Source organism: Olea europaea, chromosome 17, assembly GCF_002742605.1.
Source record: "Olea europaea var. sylvestris chromosome 17, O_europaea_v1, whole genome shotgun sequence".
Taxonomy (NCBI): Eukaryota; Viridiplantae; Streptophyta; class Magnoliopsida; order Lamiales; family Oleaceae; genus Olea; species Olea europaea.
In genome coordinates, this window is record NC_036253.1 from 22,310,761 (window position 1) to 22,327,957 (window position 17,197).

Consider the following 17,197-nt stretch of genomic DNA (forward strand, 5'->3'; position numbering starts at 1 on the left):
CTGCCATTTTAATTCTACATAATAGGGGGATTGTGTAATTGTATTCCGCTGCGTGGTTGTGTTATTGGTTCAATCCCCAACAATTTCATCTGTATTTGGTATACTAATGCCCGTGGCCTCATATGCAGCCCTGTATTCTTGAAAATTTCACGTTTTTTAAGAATGGCTCCCATTGGTTTCCAGTTATTGCAAGTTTTTCATGTGAACAAGATGCTTCAGAGTCTATTTAGCCTCCTTCCGCTTTCTCTGACTCCAAACAGAATCCGGCTACAGCATGTTCCATATTAGTTTAAACTCTACTTTTTGGTTCCATGTATCGAAACATGAGTCAAGATCCTAATAACGACATTAGACGACTTTTTTGATAATATTTATTTTGGGGCATGCGGAAATGGAAGTAGGACTGATAATGTGATAAGAGGAATAGTTGGATTATATGTTATTACTGCAAAATTGTTAAAATTTCAGAGAAAACCAGTCATTTATTCTTTTTCCCGTCTTTTATTACATTGCATTTTTCTCTCTCCTATTTTCAACTATAAAATTTTCCATAAAATAATATTACTCGTAAATCGAAAACTTTTCCTTTTTTTTCAATCAATCATTTTTCAAAAAAACACTATTCCACCCATTAATTTTTCCACAAAATGGGGGCTTAATTTGTTAACTTAAGACTAAGAAGCGAAGTCATTTCCTCTGGTAACCCCGAAGATTTATGCTTAATAGATTAGAGAACGCAGTATGGGGAAAATGATTGGTGAATGCTTATGTATGGGATGCTGAGGCATTGATTAGAGTAGGATGCTCCTTTTGGAGGCGGGTTAGTTCTATTGGCCATGTTTCTTATAACAGATACAGACTCGGCAGTGGAATCGCTATATCAATCTATCTTCATTCCTCCTCTCTTGTGAAGCTTGACTAGTGATCTTTATCTTGAAGTCATGGCTGTAGAGTGACAACACGAGTTCTAATATTCGAGTGCCACTAAATTTTTATCACAAACATAAAAAAATTGCTTTCTAGAACTTGAATTTTGTTTGCATAACTTCATAAAATAATAAGAGTTTAAACCATAATTAGATAATTTATATCAAATAAAAAAGAAAAAAAAAGAACTTAAAGTTTCTCTAAACCAATAATTAAAGAAATCTTGAATAAACCAAAATACACTTGGTGGGTCTCTTTTCACTTGCCAGCCCTTTCATGCCTCGATTGCCACAAACCATTAATTTCCTAAAAGGGCAATAAGGAGGGATGTGATATAAAATCTCAATAAATATATTACAAGGGTTAATATTTTGTACATAATTTAAGGAACTTTATACATATATAGGGAGACACAAAAATCAATATCTAACATAGGCAGTATGAAATTTTTATGCGTAGCGCTACTATATTTTGGTCCAAATGTTAGAACATACATAATGGATCCCATAATTAATGTTCTAAAAGCATAAATTACGCTTATAAACCCATAAAAACACATACACTTACTTGTATCATCAATGTTCTTAAAACATAAAGTACGCATATAAAACCATAAAAACACTTTATTTTGCAAAAGTGATAAAAGAATTATTGAAATGTATTTGAGACTTTAACCCTTGACCCACGTGTTAATGAATGAATATAGTATATTCGTGTTTGCATTTCAAAGAGAAGTGAATGTACTTGAAAATAGAATATATGATACCTATTTATAGACACAATTATGCTTTGAGATCCTAATCCAATGCAACTTCAAATTTTAAAAGTGATAAATGTTATCATTATTTCAACCATATTTCTATTAATGAGATAAGATAATAAATTTAAAATAAAAGATAAAAGTATCTTAATATTAACCCATTCATTTAATATTTCAGTTTATTTAAAAGAGATAAAATTAAAACATTATGTCATTTATCATTAAAATTATAAAAGATAGAGATACAATCAAAATATTATATAAACCATTCAAAATTTCAATTTAATTAAAAGAAATAAAATTAAAACAATATTTCATTTATCTTTAAAATTAAATAAGATTTTTAATAACTTGGACTTAAGTCCAAAAAGAAAAATAAAACAAAAAGTGTGGGTTATGATTCCACCTAACGGACTTTCATGTGATTGACCAATCTAAAAATAGTGGAAATTACATAAAACTTAGTTTTAAAGATCCCATTTAATAAATCATATGCTAGGTTTACTATTTAAAAAATAAGATATTTTATTAATTAATACATTATTATTAAATAAATATATTGATAAATTAAATTAATTTATAAACTAACCCTACCTCTATACCCAAACCGTTCTCTCATCTCTCGCGCCACTCTCCTCTTTCTCATCGCCTTCATGATTGTTGTTGCCACCGCTATGACTAACACCAACATCACCACACCTTACAAACACTACCCACATGAAACTAGTCTCTATTATCTTTCTATTCCACTGGAAGCCGTCGCTAGGAGCCATTGCCATAAATCGCCGCCAACAAGATTGTTGCACATGTAAGACATTAAACCCTAATGCCAAGATCTTTAGAATTCATGATTTTCACATATGAATTTAATTGATCAAGAAACATACATTGATCCATGGCAATAATTGAGAATTTTAGATCTGCAAAATAATAAACTGTTAAATTAAAGAAATCGTTCTCTCACTTTTCCTCTCTTTTATTGAATGAATTAATTGATGGGTTTCATTCACATTTATAGGCAGAGAGAGGCAGTCTCCTTTTGTGCCATAAAACTCTCAACTTTCCATCAAAGTAGACAATTATAAAACTACCATTTCTCAATTGGGCCAATAGGATTTTAGTAATATTAATCACATTTAATTAATTCTTTAATATTACATGGGCCACAAATAATTGGTTTTACAGCACAATCTGTTGTTTGCTGCTGCGTGATGTTGTGGGTCTACTACGCGTTCCTCCTTGCTTTGTCCCAAATCTTTTTTTTTCTGATTTTGGTGGCCGAAGGGTTTTTGTGTTGTTTGATTATGGTGTGATGTGGGTGCAGTGTTGTACTGTGTTAAGTGCGATGGGTTCGAGGTGGTTGTGGTGTTCGACGGTGGTTTTAGGGGTCATAGTGGTTTAAGTGGAGTTTGGATGGTGGTGGTGGTGCTCGTGGTCCTGGTGTTTGGGTGACGATGGCTTTGTTGGCGGAGGTTGTTGGATCCAGTGGTGGCGGAGGGTATGTTGGTTGCGATGGTGGTGGTCTTAAAATAATTTATGACATGAAAATTTTGATTTGTGATCGAAAAATAATATGTGACTAACTAAATCGTTAATTTGTAACCAAATCATATAGATTTGTGACCTTAATATATTTAATTGATAAAATAATTAATTAAATCATAAATTAATTTTAACAAAAATTTATTTTTGAAATTTGAAACTTGTTTTCTGGATTTTGAAATGTGTGATATTTAAACCCTTATGAATTTTTTCCCTAAAAATATTAACCATGTCTTTGTATAATGGGCCAAACATAACCTAATAAAATTACGCCCACGAGTATGGGTATGACATGCAACTTCTTTGGTACGACTATTTTGTGTGTAAATGTTCCATAGTTAAGTTTAAGAAATGCCCACATCAGATGGGCCCACATATTTTCAAATTCTGAATATTTGAAGAAGCCAAAACATAAAAATCTGCTGAGTGGAAGGCTGATAATGGAAGACAAGACAAGGGGTCAAGGGAAAAATCGTAGAAAAGAACTCCAGAAACATGTATTAATGTTCTTGTAACATAACTAAATATTGTAGCTTCACTAGAACATTTATAATTATAGCATTGTACCTAAATATTGTAGCTTTACTAGCAGCGTTGTACATATAATTATAAATTTAAATTCTTTACATTGTACAGCAACTTTGTTTCACGAGTTATGTTTAGCTTAGTAATTTTTGCTCTTTTGCCCAACAGACGAAGAGATCTGAAACAGATATCAGGGAGTTGAAACATTCATTGCTTCTCTTTGAGGCTTACTGATGAATATTCTTCCAATGCTCATGCACGCAAACGGTTGCCTTCACCTGAGCTACTTCCCTTGCTCTCTAACAACTCATACTACCACTTCGTATTGTCAACCGACAACATTCTGGCTGCTGCAGTTGTCGTCACATCTGCTGTCCAGTAATCTATAAAGCCTGAAAAGATTGTTTTCCATGTCATAATTAGCAAGAGAAATTATGCAGGCATGCATTCGTGATTCGCCCTGAATCCTGTCTCTCCCGCTATAGAAGTAAAAGGCATTCATCAGTTTGATTGGTTATCAAAAGAGAATATTCCAGTTCTTGAAGCTGTGGAGAACCACAATGGGATACGGAATTACTACCATGGAAATTGTTCACCTCGTTTCCGGTTGGGGCCATGCAAGCAATAGATACTAGACTCACATGCACACACGCAAGCCTGGTCCAACACGTTTGAACACGGAAGCGGTCTAGAACGGTAAGAGAAAGGGCGTGGGAGCGGCTCAAAGGCCTGGTACGATGACATTCGAAATTCGGCAAGACATTTGTAAAACGATTGTTCAATAATTACCATTTGTGAGGGATGAATATGTATGTAAACTCGACTATATAGCAAGAAAGCTATCTGCAATGTGTTGTTTGCATTTTCTCTAGCATTGAGTTTTGTATTCAAAATTACATTAGCCTTACAATGGTAAAACTGGGAAGTATTTATAGTACTACAAAGTAAATTGTAGTCCTTGGTAGGAGTATACTTGGCCTCATCTCTTTGGTCCATACATTTAATCTTAGGCATCACTTTTGACTTACTAGCCCACTTTACATTTATTAATTGACAAAATCGTCACTTTATTTGACAAGACTTGACACTTAAACTCTATAATAGATGTCGTATCAATCATTCAAAGAAGATACTGGTGTAAAAATGGATCTCTTGGAAAAAGTGATAGTGAAAGAGTTTCGAAAGTCTCAACTTCGGCGCATGGGCCTTGGAGTGAACCACCTTGGCCAATGTGCTTTGGACTTCAAGATGCTGAGTCTCAGTTGGGATGTTAGTTTTGGCTGCATTAAATAGGTTTAAGGGCCTCAGCCACCATGTTACGTGTTTCAACGTAGGTGGGCTGGACCAAAGGCTATAGTAGGTCGGCTACGTGGACCCACGTGCACGTGTGATGAGACGTAACAGAAATCATATCATTGGGGCCAATCTTAGTGACGCTTCCACCCCTCAAAAATTTGCCTCAAAACTGCAAGCTAGAAGTCCAAAGTACATCTCATTGCCCAATCATCTCTACATATCTCTAGGAGGTAATCGATAGTCATTGGACGAAGGTTTCCTGCAAGGCGTTTCATGCTTTCATTGCTTTGGAAAATGTATGAAAAATTAAAAATTGATTTTGATGGTTGGGAACTTGTATATGTTATGCTCATGTCCAACTTGTAATTGCTGATTCTGTCTGATAAACTGCAAAATATTTTTGTCCCCAGTGTTTCATTTGATTATATGTCATACAATCCCGCTACCCAGCCAGGGATATAAACAGGGTTGGGAACAGGCAATAAAAAGTTGGTGTGGTGGCCCACAATTATTCATAATTCATAAAATAAAATAAAAACCAACAACATTAGCCAAAATAAAATAAAAGAAGAGTACTACAGGACCGATTTCTCATTTCCTCCCAAACCTTGAAGAGTACTCTTGCCAGCACGCCATCGCCAATCGGAGCACCCATCACCGGTTGGAGAGCCGGTAGTCACCTGACGAAGAAGAGGGGAAAAGTGGAAAAAAAGGAACTTAATTTTCTCCTATTAATGATTTTGTAAAGAAATTAATAAGGTATTTTGAGAATTTTGAGACACCCAAGAGATCTTAATTTCTTTTCCTTTCAAGTTCTCCAAAGACAGGTAAGATCTTGTGATTCTTTATTAGCCACCTCCATATGATCATATTTATTCATTAGGCTTCGCAGAAATTTTTCAATAACCTTTTAGGTTTTCAAAATTTCTCTACTTGATGCCATAGAATTTGAAATGGAACTCTAGTTTACTGAATCTCAGTTGCTTGATATATTTGGAAAGGTGAATCGTGTCTTTTTGTGTCTTATTCTTTAGGAGATTTGTATGTGCTTTAGATAATTGATTTTCATTTTCTGGTTGTTTGTATTCCTTCAACAATATTTCATAAATAATGAGATTCAAGACACAATTCATTAGATTAATTTAATAATAAAGATTTCGCCATTAAAACGAGTCACGAGAGAAATGAGATTATTGTTTGACATTATTTATCTTTTCTTGGCTCTGATAGTAGTTAGTAGAAAAGAAGGCTTGGTAGATATCTTATTATTATTACTATTATTATTATAAATTGCCTTTGCAAAATAATAAAGATTTTGGTAAATCAATGTGCATGTTCTATCTTTAAGAAGTCTCCTCCAATTACTAAGTCAAGTATTGGAATTCTATAAAACATTTGACTAAACAAGTACATGATTATTCTAGGAAATTTAATAGTCAAAATTTGGTTTATTATTCCAACATATATATTATGCTTGTTTTGTTTTGGATTCACTCCAAAGCCTAGCAAAAATTCATATTTGTAATGTAGCTATTTTAATTAATCTAGACTTGCCAAGGAGTCCCAGTCCCTTTTGAGTGTGGTGGAAAAAACATTCACAAAACAAGAGCCAAGAGCTTGGGTTTTGGTGAAAAGAAACAAAGGGCATCTGTTATGGTTGATGTGTGTCGGAAGTGTTGTGCTGTGATTTTGTATAATTCCTTTTGAAAAAGTACTCTTCATTAGCTTATCTAGTTGGGTATTTGTAGTTTCTGGATTTCTTGAATTGATGAGATGACTGACTTCACACAGGTTATATGTTTTTTATTCCCATCGTAGAATGCTCGGAAGGAACTCCGGAATCTGTCATAGTTGTAGAGCTAAGGATCATTTGTTTGCCGAATGCAAAAAGAAACGCCCTTGCCCACGATGTAAGTATGGATTTGAAAAATGTTTTGTGGTAAAGAAGGAAAATCACAATAAGGGGAAACTAGTCCTTTGCTACAGCCGGAATTGTGGATTTTGGGAATGGGTTGTGAAAGAAGACTCAAGCGGTCAATGTAGTCGTGATAGCGCGACATTCCCTAACCCCGTGATGAATGACACTAATGAAGAAATGTCCCGCATGTTCAAATATTGGGTAAGGATAAGTGACGAAGAAGAGTTTCAGATTTTGGTTAACGTGAGCATCAAGAAGGAGAAAATTGTTGCAAATGTGGACGCTAAAGGGAAGCGGCCGACTTGACTTGAAGATACTTATCGAAGTGGCTAGCCTAATTTTCTCAATTAAAACTGAATCAGCTTGTCCTTATTATTTGTGAAGGTTGAAAGTCTTGTATGTGATGAATTAAGTAAAGTAGTTGAGCTTTGTGGTGCGAGGTTGTATATCATGACATCTTGGTATCAAAACAAGCATCTTTTGTAGGCAAACATTTGTACTCTCGCGACTTACTTACAGTTTTTGTATGGTAATTAATTTATTTAATACCTTTCCATTCAAATTGTTTATGTATTCCAAGTTCACAAGCTTAAATGAAGGCAGACATTGGTTGCCTATAATATACGAAGCCCAGGTTCCCTATAATTTGGTGATGCGAACCCGTAGCTATTGGCATCTCACTTGGACATGCCGAACATTGAGCTTGCAAACAATTACTTGAAATCACACCCGGATATGTTTGAACGCCACAAGATGCTAGATCTTGATAAGTCCAGTATTTTGAAGCATCACGCCTCGAGAGAGAAAATTCTCAATTTCCATTCATCATAAAACTTGGTTATAATTTAAGAATAAAATCCTATTTATACTAAATACCTAAAAATAATTAAAAAGGAATTAAAATCCCTAACACCTATTTTTAATTAAGGTAAAACACGTCCCAAAGATATTAAAATTATTAGAGTCCCACTTAAACAAGGGGACAAATATTAAGGGATCACAAAGTTGTCTGCCATCAAGGAATCCTATCACTGTTGGAAATTGCCGAGATTGTGGAAAATTCTGCCCGTTAGTGAGTGTTGCGACGGCATTGCTTGGATGGATGCGGTCGCATAGCATTATCAATTTCCTCCCGCCAGTTTTCGGTATAGGTTCTCGCGACCGCAAGGCTTGTGAAGGTATGCGGTCGCATAGGCTCTGAATTGCTGTCCCGATCTTTAATGTTTGACCCAATTAATTCTAGGTTGTCCAGCTTGGTTCTTTGGTTGCCCACAGTTTAACAAATGATATAAAAAACTCTATTTCATCCAATTATCCCAAAGTGTTGAAGAATTTCAAGAACTACAGGCCAAAGGACACCCCAGCTGGTCTGCAGGAAGTTCTTATTTCATTTAAATAAGTAGAATAATTTAAAAGGCCACTAGCTTCTTATAATGATGTAAAGAAACAAATATTATTGCTTAAACAAAATTAGTTATTCATTTAATGCAAAGGGTGAAACTAAACAACAGTCAAACATTGTTATGGCAGCTACATCGGCTCCATGAAAGTATGGCAAAATGAGTTTACAAATAACAACTTTTTTTCTAATGGCTACCAAATCATTAAACTTGCAGAAGAATATTCTCAATTATCACAGAAAGCAGAAAGACTTAACAATTCAGCTATTAGATAAGTTGCTCAAAATGGTATGAACAAAACAAAAGAAATTTCCATTGAATTATCACAACAATTATTTGATACTAATACACTATGAGTAGTAATTACCCAACATTTCAAAAAAATTCCGCCAACTTAAAACCTGTGAAGTTGCCAAAATAGGCAAAGTAGTAATTGCCTTAATACTAGGAAATGCCAAAATACATCTTCATTCGAGTACTGTGAATTGGAAGTCTTGATTTCAAAAAAATTCCAATCGCGCAAACATAGCCCCCTTGCTATAGGCTGCCACTGTGATCCAATAAATTTTGATAGTAGTTCGCCGATGGTTGACCTACAATAGAATACCATAACAAATAGTTAATCATGTGTTCACAACAAAATGAATTTTAAAACCGTCTACAACATTGGTTTATACATTGTGAATTTTGCCTGATACTAGCAGCGAATGGAGAGACCAAATTTCCAAAGGGTACACATTGGGAAAGGGAGAACGGTGTAGACATGGACAGTTGTGACAAAGATAATGGTGTCAACGTGTCACTGGGCAAGTACGACGTCGGGGTTGGCATGGAATATTGTTGAGGCAACTGAAAGTTCATTGCGTCATCTACCATATTCGTATTGCTACTTCTTGGTGGCATAGTAGTGGATGATGTCCCGCTAGACTGCATTTACAAGATATAAATTTAAACAATTGCAAATATAAATCTCAGTTTTCGAGCATACCTTTGCTTTCTTTGATGTTATCTCCAATGGGCTTCTTTTTCTAAGCTTCCTTGGCGCACCCTTTAGTCGAGCTACTTGTGGATCACATATGCTTCCGCTCGCTAACTTTGACACGTCCGTACAATCATTGGACACCTGCGTGGTACGCGACGGTATGAGATTACTACTACCACCAGATCTTGTGGTCATCATATCTTCACATTGCAATTTTATCCACTCCATTATAGCACGTGACAGCATTTCATCATCTGCAGCAAGGTCTGCCACCTGTGCAAATCCCTTAGACATCTCTTCGTATCTTAATTGTGCAGGAGTAGTCTCTAACCCTGCATAGTTTATTGGAACTCTCGTGTATGCTCTACGAACGTCCCTCATCCATCTCCGCAAAATATACTGATCCGGAATACACGTGACATCGTTCTAGTCTTGAACCGCTATTGCATGCTTACAAAGTATTCCCCTAAACTCAAATAAGTGGCAGCTACAAACAACTTCGCAATTATTTCTCACAAATGAGACGACTCAAGTTTTTCTCTTGCGACGACCATCATACATAATAGTCTCCTGTACATTATACGTTGTCTCAGAAGATCCTTCTGACGTAGATATGACATTACAGTAGACCTTACCTGTGAACTCTTTTTAAACTTCCCGACATTTCGATATGGTGTAAACTGACCGAAACTGTTCTTCCATTTCAAACTGTGTTGCACACGGTATCATTTGAGAGAACGACTTGAAATCAGCTTGGAATTCCTTCTCGACCTTATTCCCGAGAGCACGTTCGTACTGTTCGACGAATTCCTTCAACGATGTCTTCGAATGCACATATTCACCAAAGAACGCGTTCATACTCTCGATTCTCTATGTTGTAAACATTCCTGCCTAAAAAGTTATTTTCAAAAAACAAGGCACCCAACGCCCTCTATTCTCATATAATCCTGACAACCAATTATTTTGCTGCAAACTATAGGTGTCAATCATCGCCATCCAACCTTCATCAAATTCTTGTTCCGACTGTGAATCATACACTAATCCATGTATAGCCCCAAATATCAAACCCTTATCCACATGGTATCCAAACTTTTCCGGGGGCTTCTTCAAAATACGCTACAAACACCATCTATGCTTCGTCTTCGGGAAGACAATCTCAATTGCATTTTGCATGGCTCTATCCTAATCGGTAATTATGGCCTGCGTAGTTTCACCATACATACACTGAAGCCATGTTCTAAACAACCATACGAAAGTCTCAGTGTCCTCATTCGACAACAACCCACTACCAAGTAATGTTGACTATTCGTGATGATTGATGCCAGCAAAGGGGGCGAATGGCATGTCATACTTATTAGTAAGATAGGTGGTATCAAAAGTAACCACATCACAAAACTCCTTGTACGCTGGCCTACACCGATTATTTGCCCAGAATACATTTCTTAGTCGCGAATCATCGTCCAAATCCATACTGAAATAAAATCTCGAACATTGAGCTTGCATTCTTGAAAAGTATGATTGTATTGTTGCAGCATCGTCCTCTCCAAGTCGTAATCACCTAACTCGTTCGACATAGTTCCGACAATTTTTTTCAATGCAAGTCATGTTCTCATATCCACCAGCTTCTACAACTGCGGAATTGTAACTCTTATGCAATGGAATCCCTGCTAAATCATTCATTTCAAACTTTCTTTTCACATGTGCAGTAAAAGTTCGGTTGCATCGATATAACCTGGACTTAGATGGACTTGTCTTATGATTGTGCTCTAGGGGACCGCATTAATTCTCCAATTTCCCAGGATATCTTAAGATGCGGATATCCTTGTTTTACAACCCATCTTAACTGTTGGTTGAGGCTTCAGTGAACTGCTAGTATTACCATTTAATCGTCCTTCACGACTACATGTTAACGTTAGGTATCTCAATGCTCCATCCTCCCCCTTTTTCGAATTCCTTTTTTTAACGGGAGAACCAACGGCATAAGCATATTTTTTGCAGAAGTTATACATATCTTCTTCATGCTTAAATAGCATACCCACCTCATGCACTTGTAACCCATCCCTCCTGATGTTTCGTCTTTGACTACATTCACAAACTTCGAATATTCTCAGTATCGGATTCCATCAAAACATCAACAGGCTCATCTTCTACGTCTTCCATACTTTATTTTACCGCAAAAATAAATAGGATCATTATAGCAGTCTTTGACATGAACCATAAAAATTTGAAGGACAAATCTCAATTCGGCTCTCTATCTGTCGTCTACAATTTCTTTACTTAATATATGGCTCAAGCAAATTGATTCTAAACCATTCAGCAAAATCAAGAAAAACACAATGACGCAAATAAAGGCAAACCATTGGAAAAACATGCATTGATCTTCACAAAACCCTTAAAAAAAAAAAATACAGAGTACTATGTTTGTTATTATCCAAATAAAATGAAACAAAACCCTTCAAAAAAATTAATATTGTTATTTGTTGGGAGGGGAATGAACAAATAATAGAGTAGCTCCCAAATCTAGCTTCGGAACAAACCCCATGATTCTCGACGCAAGGCAGCTGCAAAAATGGACAAACAACTATTTCTCACCAACATAACAGGACCAATCCCAGCAAAACTTGGAAAACTCTCAAAGCTCCAGACTCTTGATCTTTCTGATAACTTCTTTCATGGAAGTATTCTTTCTTCACTATGGCGAAATTTAAACTACTAAAAGGACTTAACAACTCCTTTTCGTAAAGTGAACTCAGTAACATGTCATCATCATTCGGCTAAGAATTGATAATGTTTGAAGGGGAATTGGAATCGATAGTTACATAATTGAGAAAAGGTGAACCACTTGACAGGAAATTTGAGGAATAGAGTGACCCGACAAAATTATAGTCGCTGGAGATTTCTCTTTGCATTTTTTATTATATAGAATCCTATTTCCTACCCAATAAAACATAATCAAATTTTCGCTTCAATTCAATGAATATCAGATTCAATTGAATTACAGTTAGAATATAAAATCATTGACTATAATAAACGTAAAGAATACATAAATGAAATGATTGATTACATTTTTCTTTTGGAAAAACACGAAAATTATACCCACAACCCCAACACACGTAGATATCATTCAAGAAAATATTCCATTCAACTGATATATAATTTAATGGAATAAAGAAACTATTTTATTCAATTCAGGTAAATCATTTAATGGAGTAATTGAAGAAACAATGGATTGAACATGATGTATGCAAACATATACGCACGAATGCATCCAACCAATAGAATACAAACCAAAATCACAAAAGCTTTATTCATGTTTCTTGATTAATGAACAAGAATCAAGTCTCGAATTTCTCCTAAAACCATGACCAATCATGAGACTGAAAAAAGAAAAAGCATTCGCAAATATGTTCACACTCATACTGTGCGTTTGAGTTTAAACTACTAAAAGGACTTAACAACTCCTTACCGGTGAAGATGCTCTAGTCAACGATGGGTGCTCCGGTTAGCGATGGGTGCGGTGGTGGGAGGGACGGAGGGTTTGCTACTTATGTTTCCTGCTTTTGCTTTCTCGTACTGTGGGAGCCAAGATGATCGGAGATGGAAGGATTACCGGTGAAGATGCTCTGGTCAACGATGGGTGCTCCGGTCGGCGATGGGTTCGGTGGCGGGAGGGAGGGAGGGTTCGCGAGTTTCCCGCTTTTGCTTCCTCGTACTGTGGTCGTCCCCCTTTTGTTTAGTTTCTTAAGTTTTGTTTTGTTTTTTTTTTTTTTTTTTTTTTTTTTTTTTTTTTTTTTTTTTTTTTTTTGGTTTTTTTTTTTTTAAATGTGCAATAAGTGCATCATCAGCGAAAATTCAAATCCCTGTTTTTATCCTTGTTTTCATCCCTGGCTTATTAGCAATATTCTATGTCATAAACCTAAAAAATATTGTCTCAGAAGTAACTTCTGCAGACAACCAACCATGAGAGTTTAGAGTTTTATGCTTGAGATGGGATAGAACGTGAAATAGTACGGCCCGTAAATGAGCAAATTGAGACAAATAATTAACTGCCCTAGTTATACACAAAGTTAATAGGCATTTGTGCTAGGACTTTTCTATATTTGATAGGATTCCACTCGAAGCAAAAAGAGAAAAATGAACTTGTAATTGATTTTTGAATTACTGTAGAGAATTACAAGAATAGGGAAGTAAAATACACTCTTCTACTCAACTTTTGCCTGCCTACTTGGATTCCATCACTCTTATTTATAGTCATTTTCTAACTAATTTCCTCCCTCCACTTGCCCTTGTAACAGAATCCTGTTGCTGCCACTCTTTCTCAAGCCTTCTGGACTCTTCGAGAATTGGAGGCTTATCAATACCTATTAAAATCTTGAATTAGAAAACCATCCATAAAAGGAGAAGAACATAGACAATGGAATTGGAATAAATTCTATGAAGATATTTCTAGTATAAAGCTAGAGAGAATAAAAGAAAATCAATATACTAAAATCATATTCATGATTGGAGGATATCCAATGAATTGCAAGGTATACAAGGTCTTGTATTTATAGACACGAATGTGGGTGGCTAACTAACTACAATAACTAACAAACTAACTAGTAACTAACCAATCAACAAACTAACTAATTTTTGAATTTGCTGGAATCTCCTGGAACGTATATTCTAATACNNNNAGACAGAATATGGAGATCAACAATAGTCCATCTTGAAAATTAAAGTGTGAATCATGGATGCAAGTGCACTTAAGAAGCCTTCTTCAGCTTCTTTAACTTCTTTGTCATTTTCCCAGATTCAGCGTCTGAGAGAATTTTCTGCGGCAATATAGGGGTTGAATATGCTTCCTGTAGCCTAGATTTTGTGAGGACTCGATAAGTGACCAATGCAAGTGCACCATAGTAACTGGTTTTCACATTAGACTCCAACTCAAATGAATGGGAAACAAGGGAACTAGCGTCAAGTCTTTCCCATGACTTAGATGTGTTGCCAATTATAGAATCAAATACATCTTGAGCCCAACTATCATCAGCAAGAGTTACATCATATGCAGTGGCGGATCCACGGTTGTAAACGTCAATGGAGACGGAGATCTATTCGATGTCAGAATTGATCTTTTTGAGAGCGAATCTTTTGTGCGCCACTATAAATGGAGACTCGGATGCATTTGCAAATGGTGAAGAAATGAAAATGAGAGCTAGAACAACAGAAAGTGTTGATGCTTTGAGAACTGGAGTAGCTGCAATGAAAGCCATGCAGAAGGCGACTAATATTGTGATGTGGACAAAACAATGAGTAGACCGAAAATGTGGAACGGATTCAAGAAGCACTGTCAGCACCAATTGGTGCAGCGGCTTATTTTGATGAAGATGAATTAGAGGCAGAACTTGAAGAGTTGGAAGGAGTTGAGTTGGAGGAACATATCCTGCAACCTGCTACAACCACCCTTGTTGCTCCAATTCAAGTGCCTGCTGGAAGGCCACCTGTATGTCCAACTGCTCGCAAGAATCCAGAAGAGGAAGATGAGCTTGCATGTTGTTGGTATTGAAAGCAATACTTGAGGTCATTCCCAATGGCAGACAAACTGGCAGATGATCTGAAGCTAAAGTTATCTTCAGATTTGGTCTGCTCCATTTCAGAAATAAATCTAAGAGCAAATTAATAGAAGAGACGGAAACAAATTGTGTAGAAGAAGATCTACTCTAATACCATGTTAAAATCTTGAATTAGAAACCATGACTTAAAATCCATAAAAAGAGAATAACATAGACAATGGAATCGGAATAAATTCCATGAAAATATCTCTAGTATAAAGCTAGAGAGAATAAAAGAAAATCAATATGCTAAAATCATATTGATGATTGGAGGATATCCAGTGAATCGCAAGGTGTACGAAGTCTTGTATTTATAGACAAATGGGGTGGCTAATTAACTAGAATAACTAACATCCAACTACTAACTAGTAACTAACCAATCAACAAACTAACTAATTTTTGAATCTGCTAGAACATATATTCTAACAATACCCCTGGTTTCCAAAATCACCTTGAAAATTAGGAGCATTTTTATTTCTACCACGGACTTGCCCCTATTGAAATTACTGTTGAGCTGCTCCGAGTTCTACTTTTGCAGCTGCCAATAAACATTGCTTGGTAGCAATAAACTGATCAGGAGCCCCCTCTCAGCGTTCGCCCCAGCCTCAACCGACCACCAGCAACTAGATTGGTATCATTACAAATTCCATAGGCAGTTGTCCATGCATTGTGAATTAGGCCTACTTCTCCTTAGGCTTGTTTTAATAAGTTCCCATCTACCAATTAGGCCATCTCCAAAATCAAGCTACAAGTTTTTCCACATGGGTTTTAGATCTTATTGCCAGCCCATTGACACATTTCTCTTGAATCAACCCATTAACTGAGCTTTTCCCATCTCCTTTAACATTGGATCGACCTTCCAAATAATTCCAGATTCATCTCCCTCCATAACTCTGGTTACGGTTGTTACCTGAAAAACAAGAGCTGCCAAGCTTTTTCTGGGTTTCAGCCATTAATTACAGCATTCTGGCCATATTCTAGATAGGTGTTCCACTGGCCGCTGTAACCCCAACAGGTGCTGCAACTCTAATTTCAAGTATTCCATTTCTTTCTAATAGGAATTTACTTAATCATGTACAACGAAAAATAAAATAATTTCAATTTTCATCACGGATGTGCTTTATGTTCAGATTGAAACTGTGATAGGAATTTTGCCTTTGTTTAATTCTACAAACTCCTTTGCTTTCTTGAACGCGAACAATCATGATCTACAATCTACAGATGTCCAACGACGTGAATTATTATTTCGATCTAACTAAAATTAATAAAATATACATTTTAATTTATTGCCAATTCACATCAGTCGTCCCAAATTGACATCTAAGAATGTGTCATGGTAATACATGTAACAAAAAATATCACGTGTTATGATAAAATCAAACTTGTTTATTTATCATGAAACTATAATCATTTTCGTCAATATGATTCGATCAATTATGAGATATGGATATGTGTCATTTTCAATTATCGATCATATCTTTCATCCCACTATTAAGTCAATATAAGTCGAAAACTCTTTTCCGACTTATGAGTATAAAATGGCCAAGAATTTGATTATCAACTTAATGAAATGTAGGACATAATCTCTTACTATTTAAGAGCGATGAATTCTCTATTAATCATTCACAACCTTTATGTGATTCTTGACATACCCAAATGATGCCATATTAGCAATCCTTGGTAGAGTAACATCCAATATCACTAAATTATGACTGTCCTCATATCAGGTACTATGATAACCTCAAGTTAAAGGACCAATTCCACTACAGAATGTTAGAGATTAACCACTGATACTCATATAGTTATATATGTAGAATCTCCTTAGCGGGTTTCCAATGTTTTATCTATAACAAAACATCCACGTGTTCATTTAAGTGTCTCCACACTTTAACTTGTGAGATTAGCTATTTACTTCACAAGTAAGAAATACCATGCGTGATGATTTATCCGTAATAATGATATTTGTATCTTGTTATTACTTACGACCATGTATGATTTAAGATTGTCATATGTAATTTATGTCTCATAATCACAAATCCTTGTGATTAACAAATTACTAAGACTTAAATCTACAGACTCTATTGTTTAATATAATTTATTGGAATAGTAATTCAAATAATGAATCTTGTCATAATAAATGCATTAAATTATATATTAAAAGTGTTCATGTCCAAAATTGATTAGACCTAGAGCATACTTCTTACACTTTCTCCATCACTTCCGCTCGGCTTTCTATCTTCTCCTTGGCCGTGAGAT

At 35.6% G+C, this 17,197-nt stretch overlaps 1 protein-coding gene, 1 long non-coding RNA gene and 1 pseudogene across 3 annotated transcripts; 1 reads left to right on the forward strand and 2 right to left on the reverse strand.

Moving 5' to 3' along the window:
- Positions 1–5,612: 5,612 nt before the first annotated feature.
- On the forward strand, positions 5,613–7,524 carry LOC111365430. Its single transcript, XR_002697435.1, has 2 exons — positions 5,613–6,761; positions 6,842–7,524. It is a non-coding gene; the product is annotated as an uncharacterized LOC111365430 (long non-coding RNA).
- A 1,091-nt stretch (positions 7,525–8,615) lies between these two features.
- Positions 8,616–13,093, reverse strand: LOC111365429. 2 transcript variants are annotated; one of them, XR_002697434.1, is made up of 3 exons: positions 12,817–13,093; positions 9,046–9,295; positions 8,616–8,961 (listed from the first exon to the last, which is right to left on the reverse strand). XR_002697434.1 is itself a non-coding variant. In XM_022985961.1 (3 exons), the coding sequence occupies exons 1-3, from the start codon at positions 9,729–9,731 to the stop codon at positions 8,906–8,908; spliced, it is 681 nt and encodes a 226-aa protein (XP_022841729.1). In that variant the 5' UTR covers positions 9,732–12,810; the 3' UTR covers positions 8,616–8,905. The 2 variants fall into 2 exon arrangements, 1 of the variants encoding a protein (XP_022841729.1); XM_022985961.1 differs by lacking the exon at positions 12,817–13,093 and adding an exon at positions 9,357–12,810.
- Positions 13,094–14,095: 1,002 nt separating this feature from the next.
- LOC111365721 lies at positions 14,096–14,628 on the reverse strand (annotated as a pseudogene).
- Between the last annotated feature and the right edge of the window lie 2,569 nt (positions 14,629–17,197).

Excerpts from the sequence above, each read along its gene's own strand:
- LOC111365429 (XM_022985961.1), bottom strand. The coding sequence starts at position 9,731 with ATGAGGGACGTTCGTAGAGCATACACGAGAGTTCCAATAAACTATGCA. Across the intron at positions 9,296-9,356 it reads TAACATCAAAGAAAGCAAAG|TCTAGCGGGACATCATCCAC; the intron begins GTATGCTCGAAA and ends TTGTAAATGCAG. Across the intron at positions 8,962-9,045 it reads TATCAGGCAAAATTCACAAT|GTCAACCATCGGCGAACTAC; the intron begins GTATAAACCAAT and ends ATTCTATTGTAG.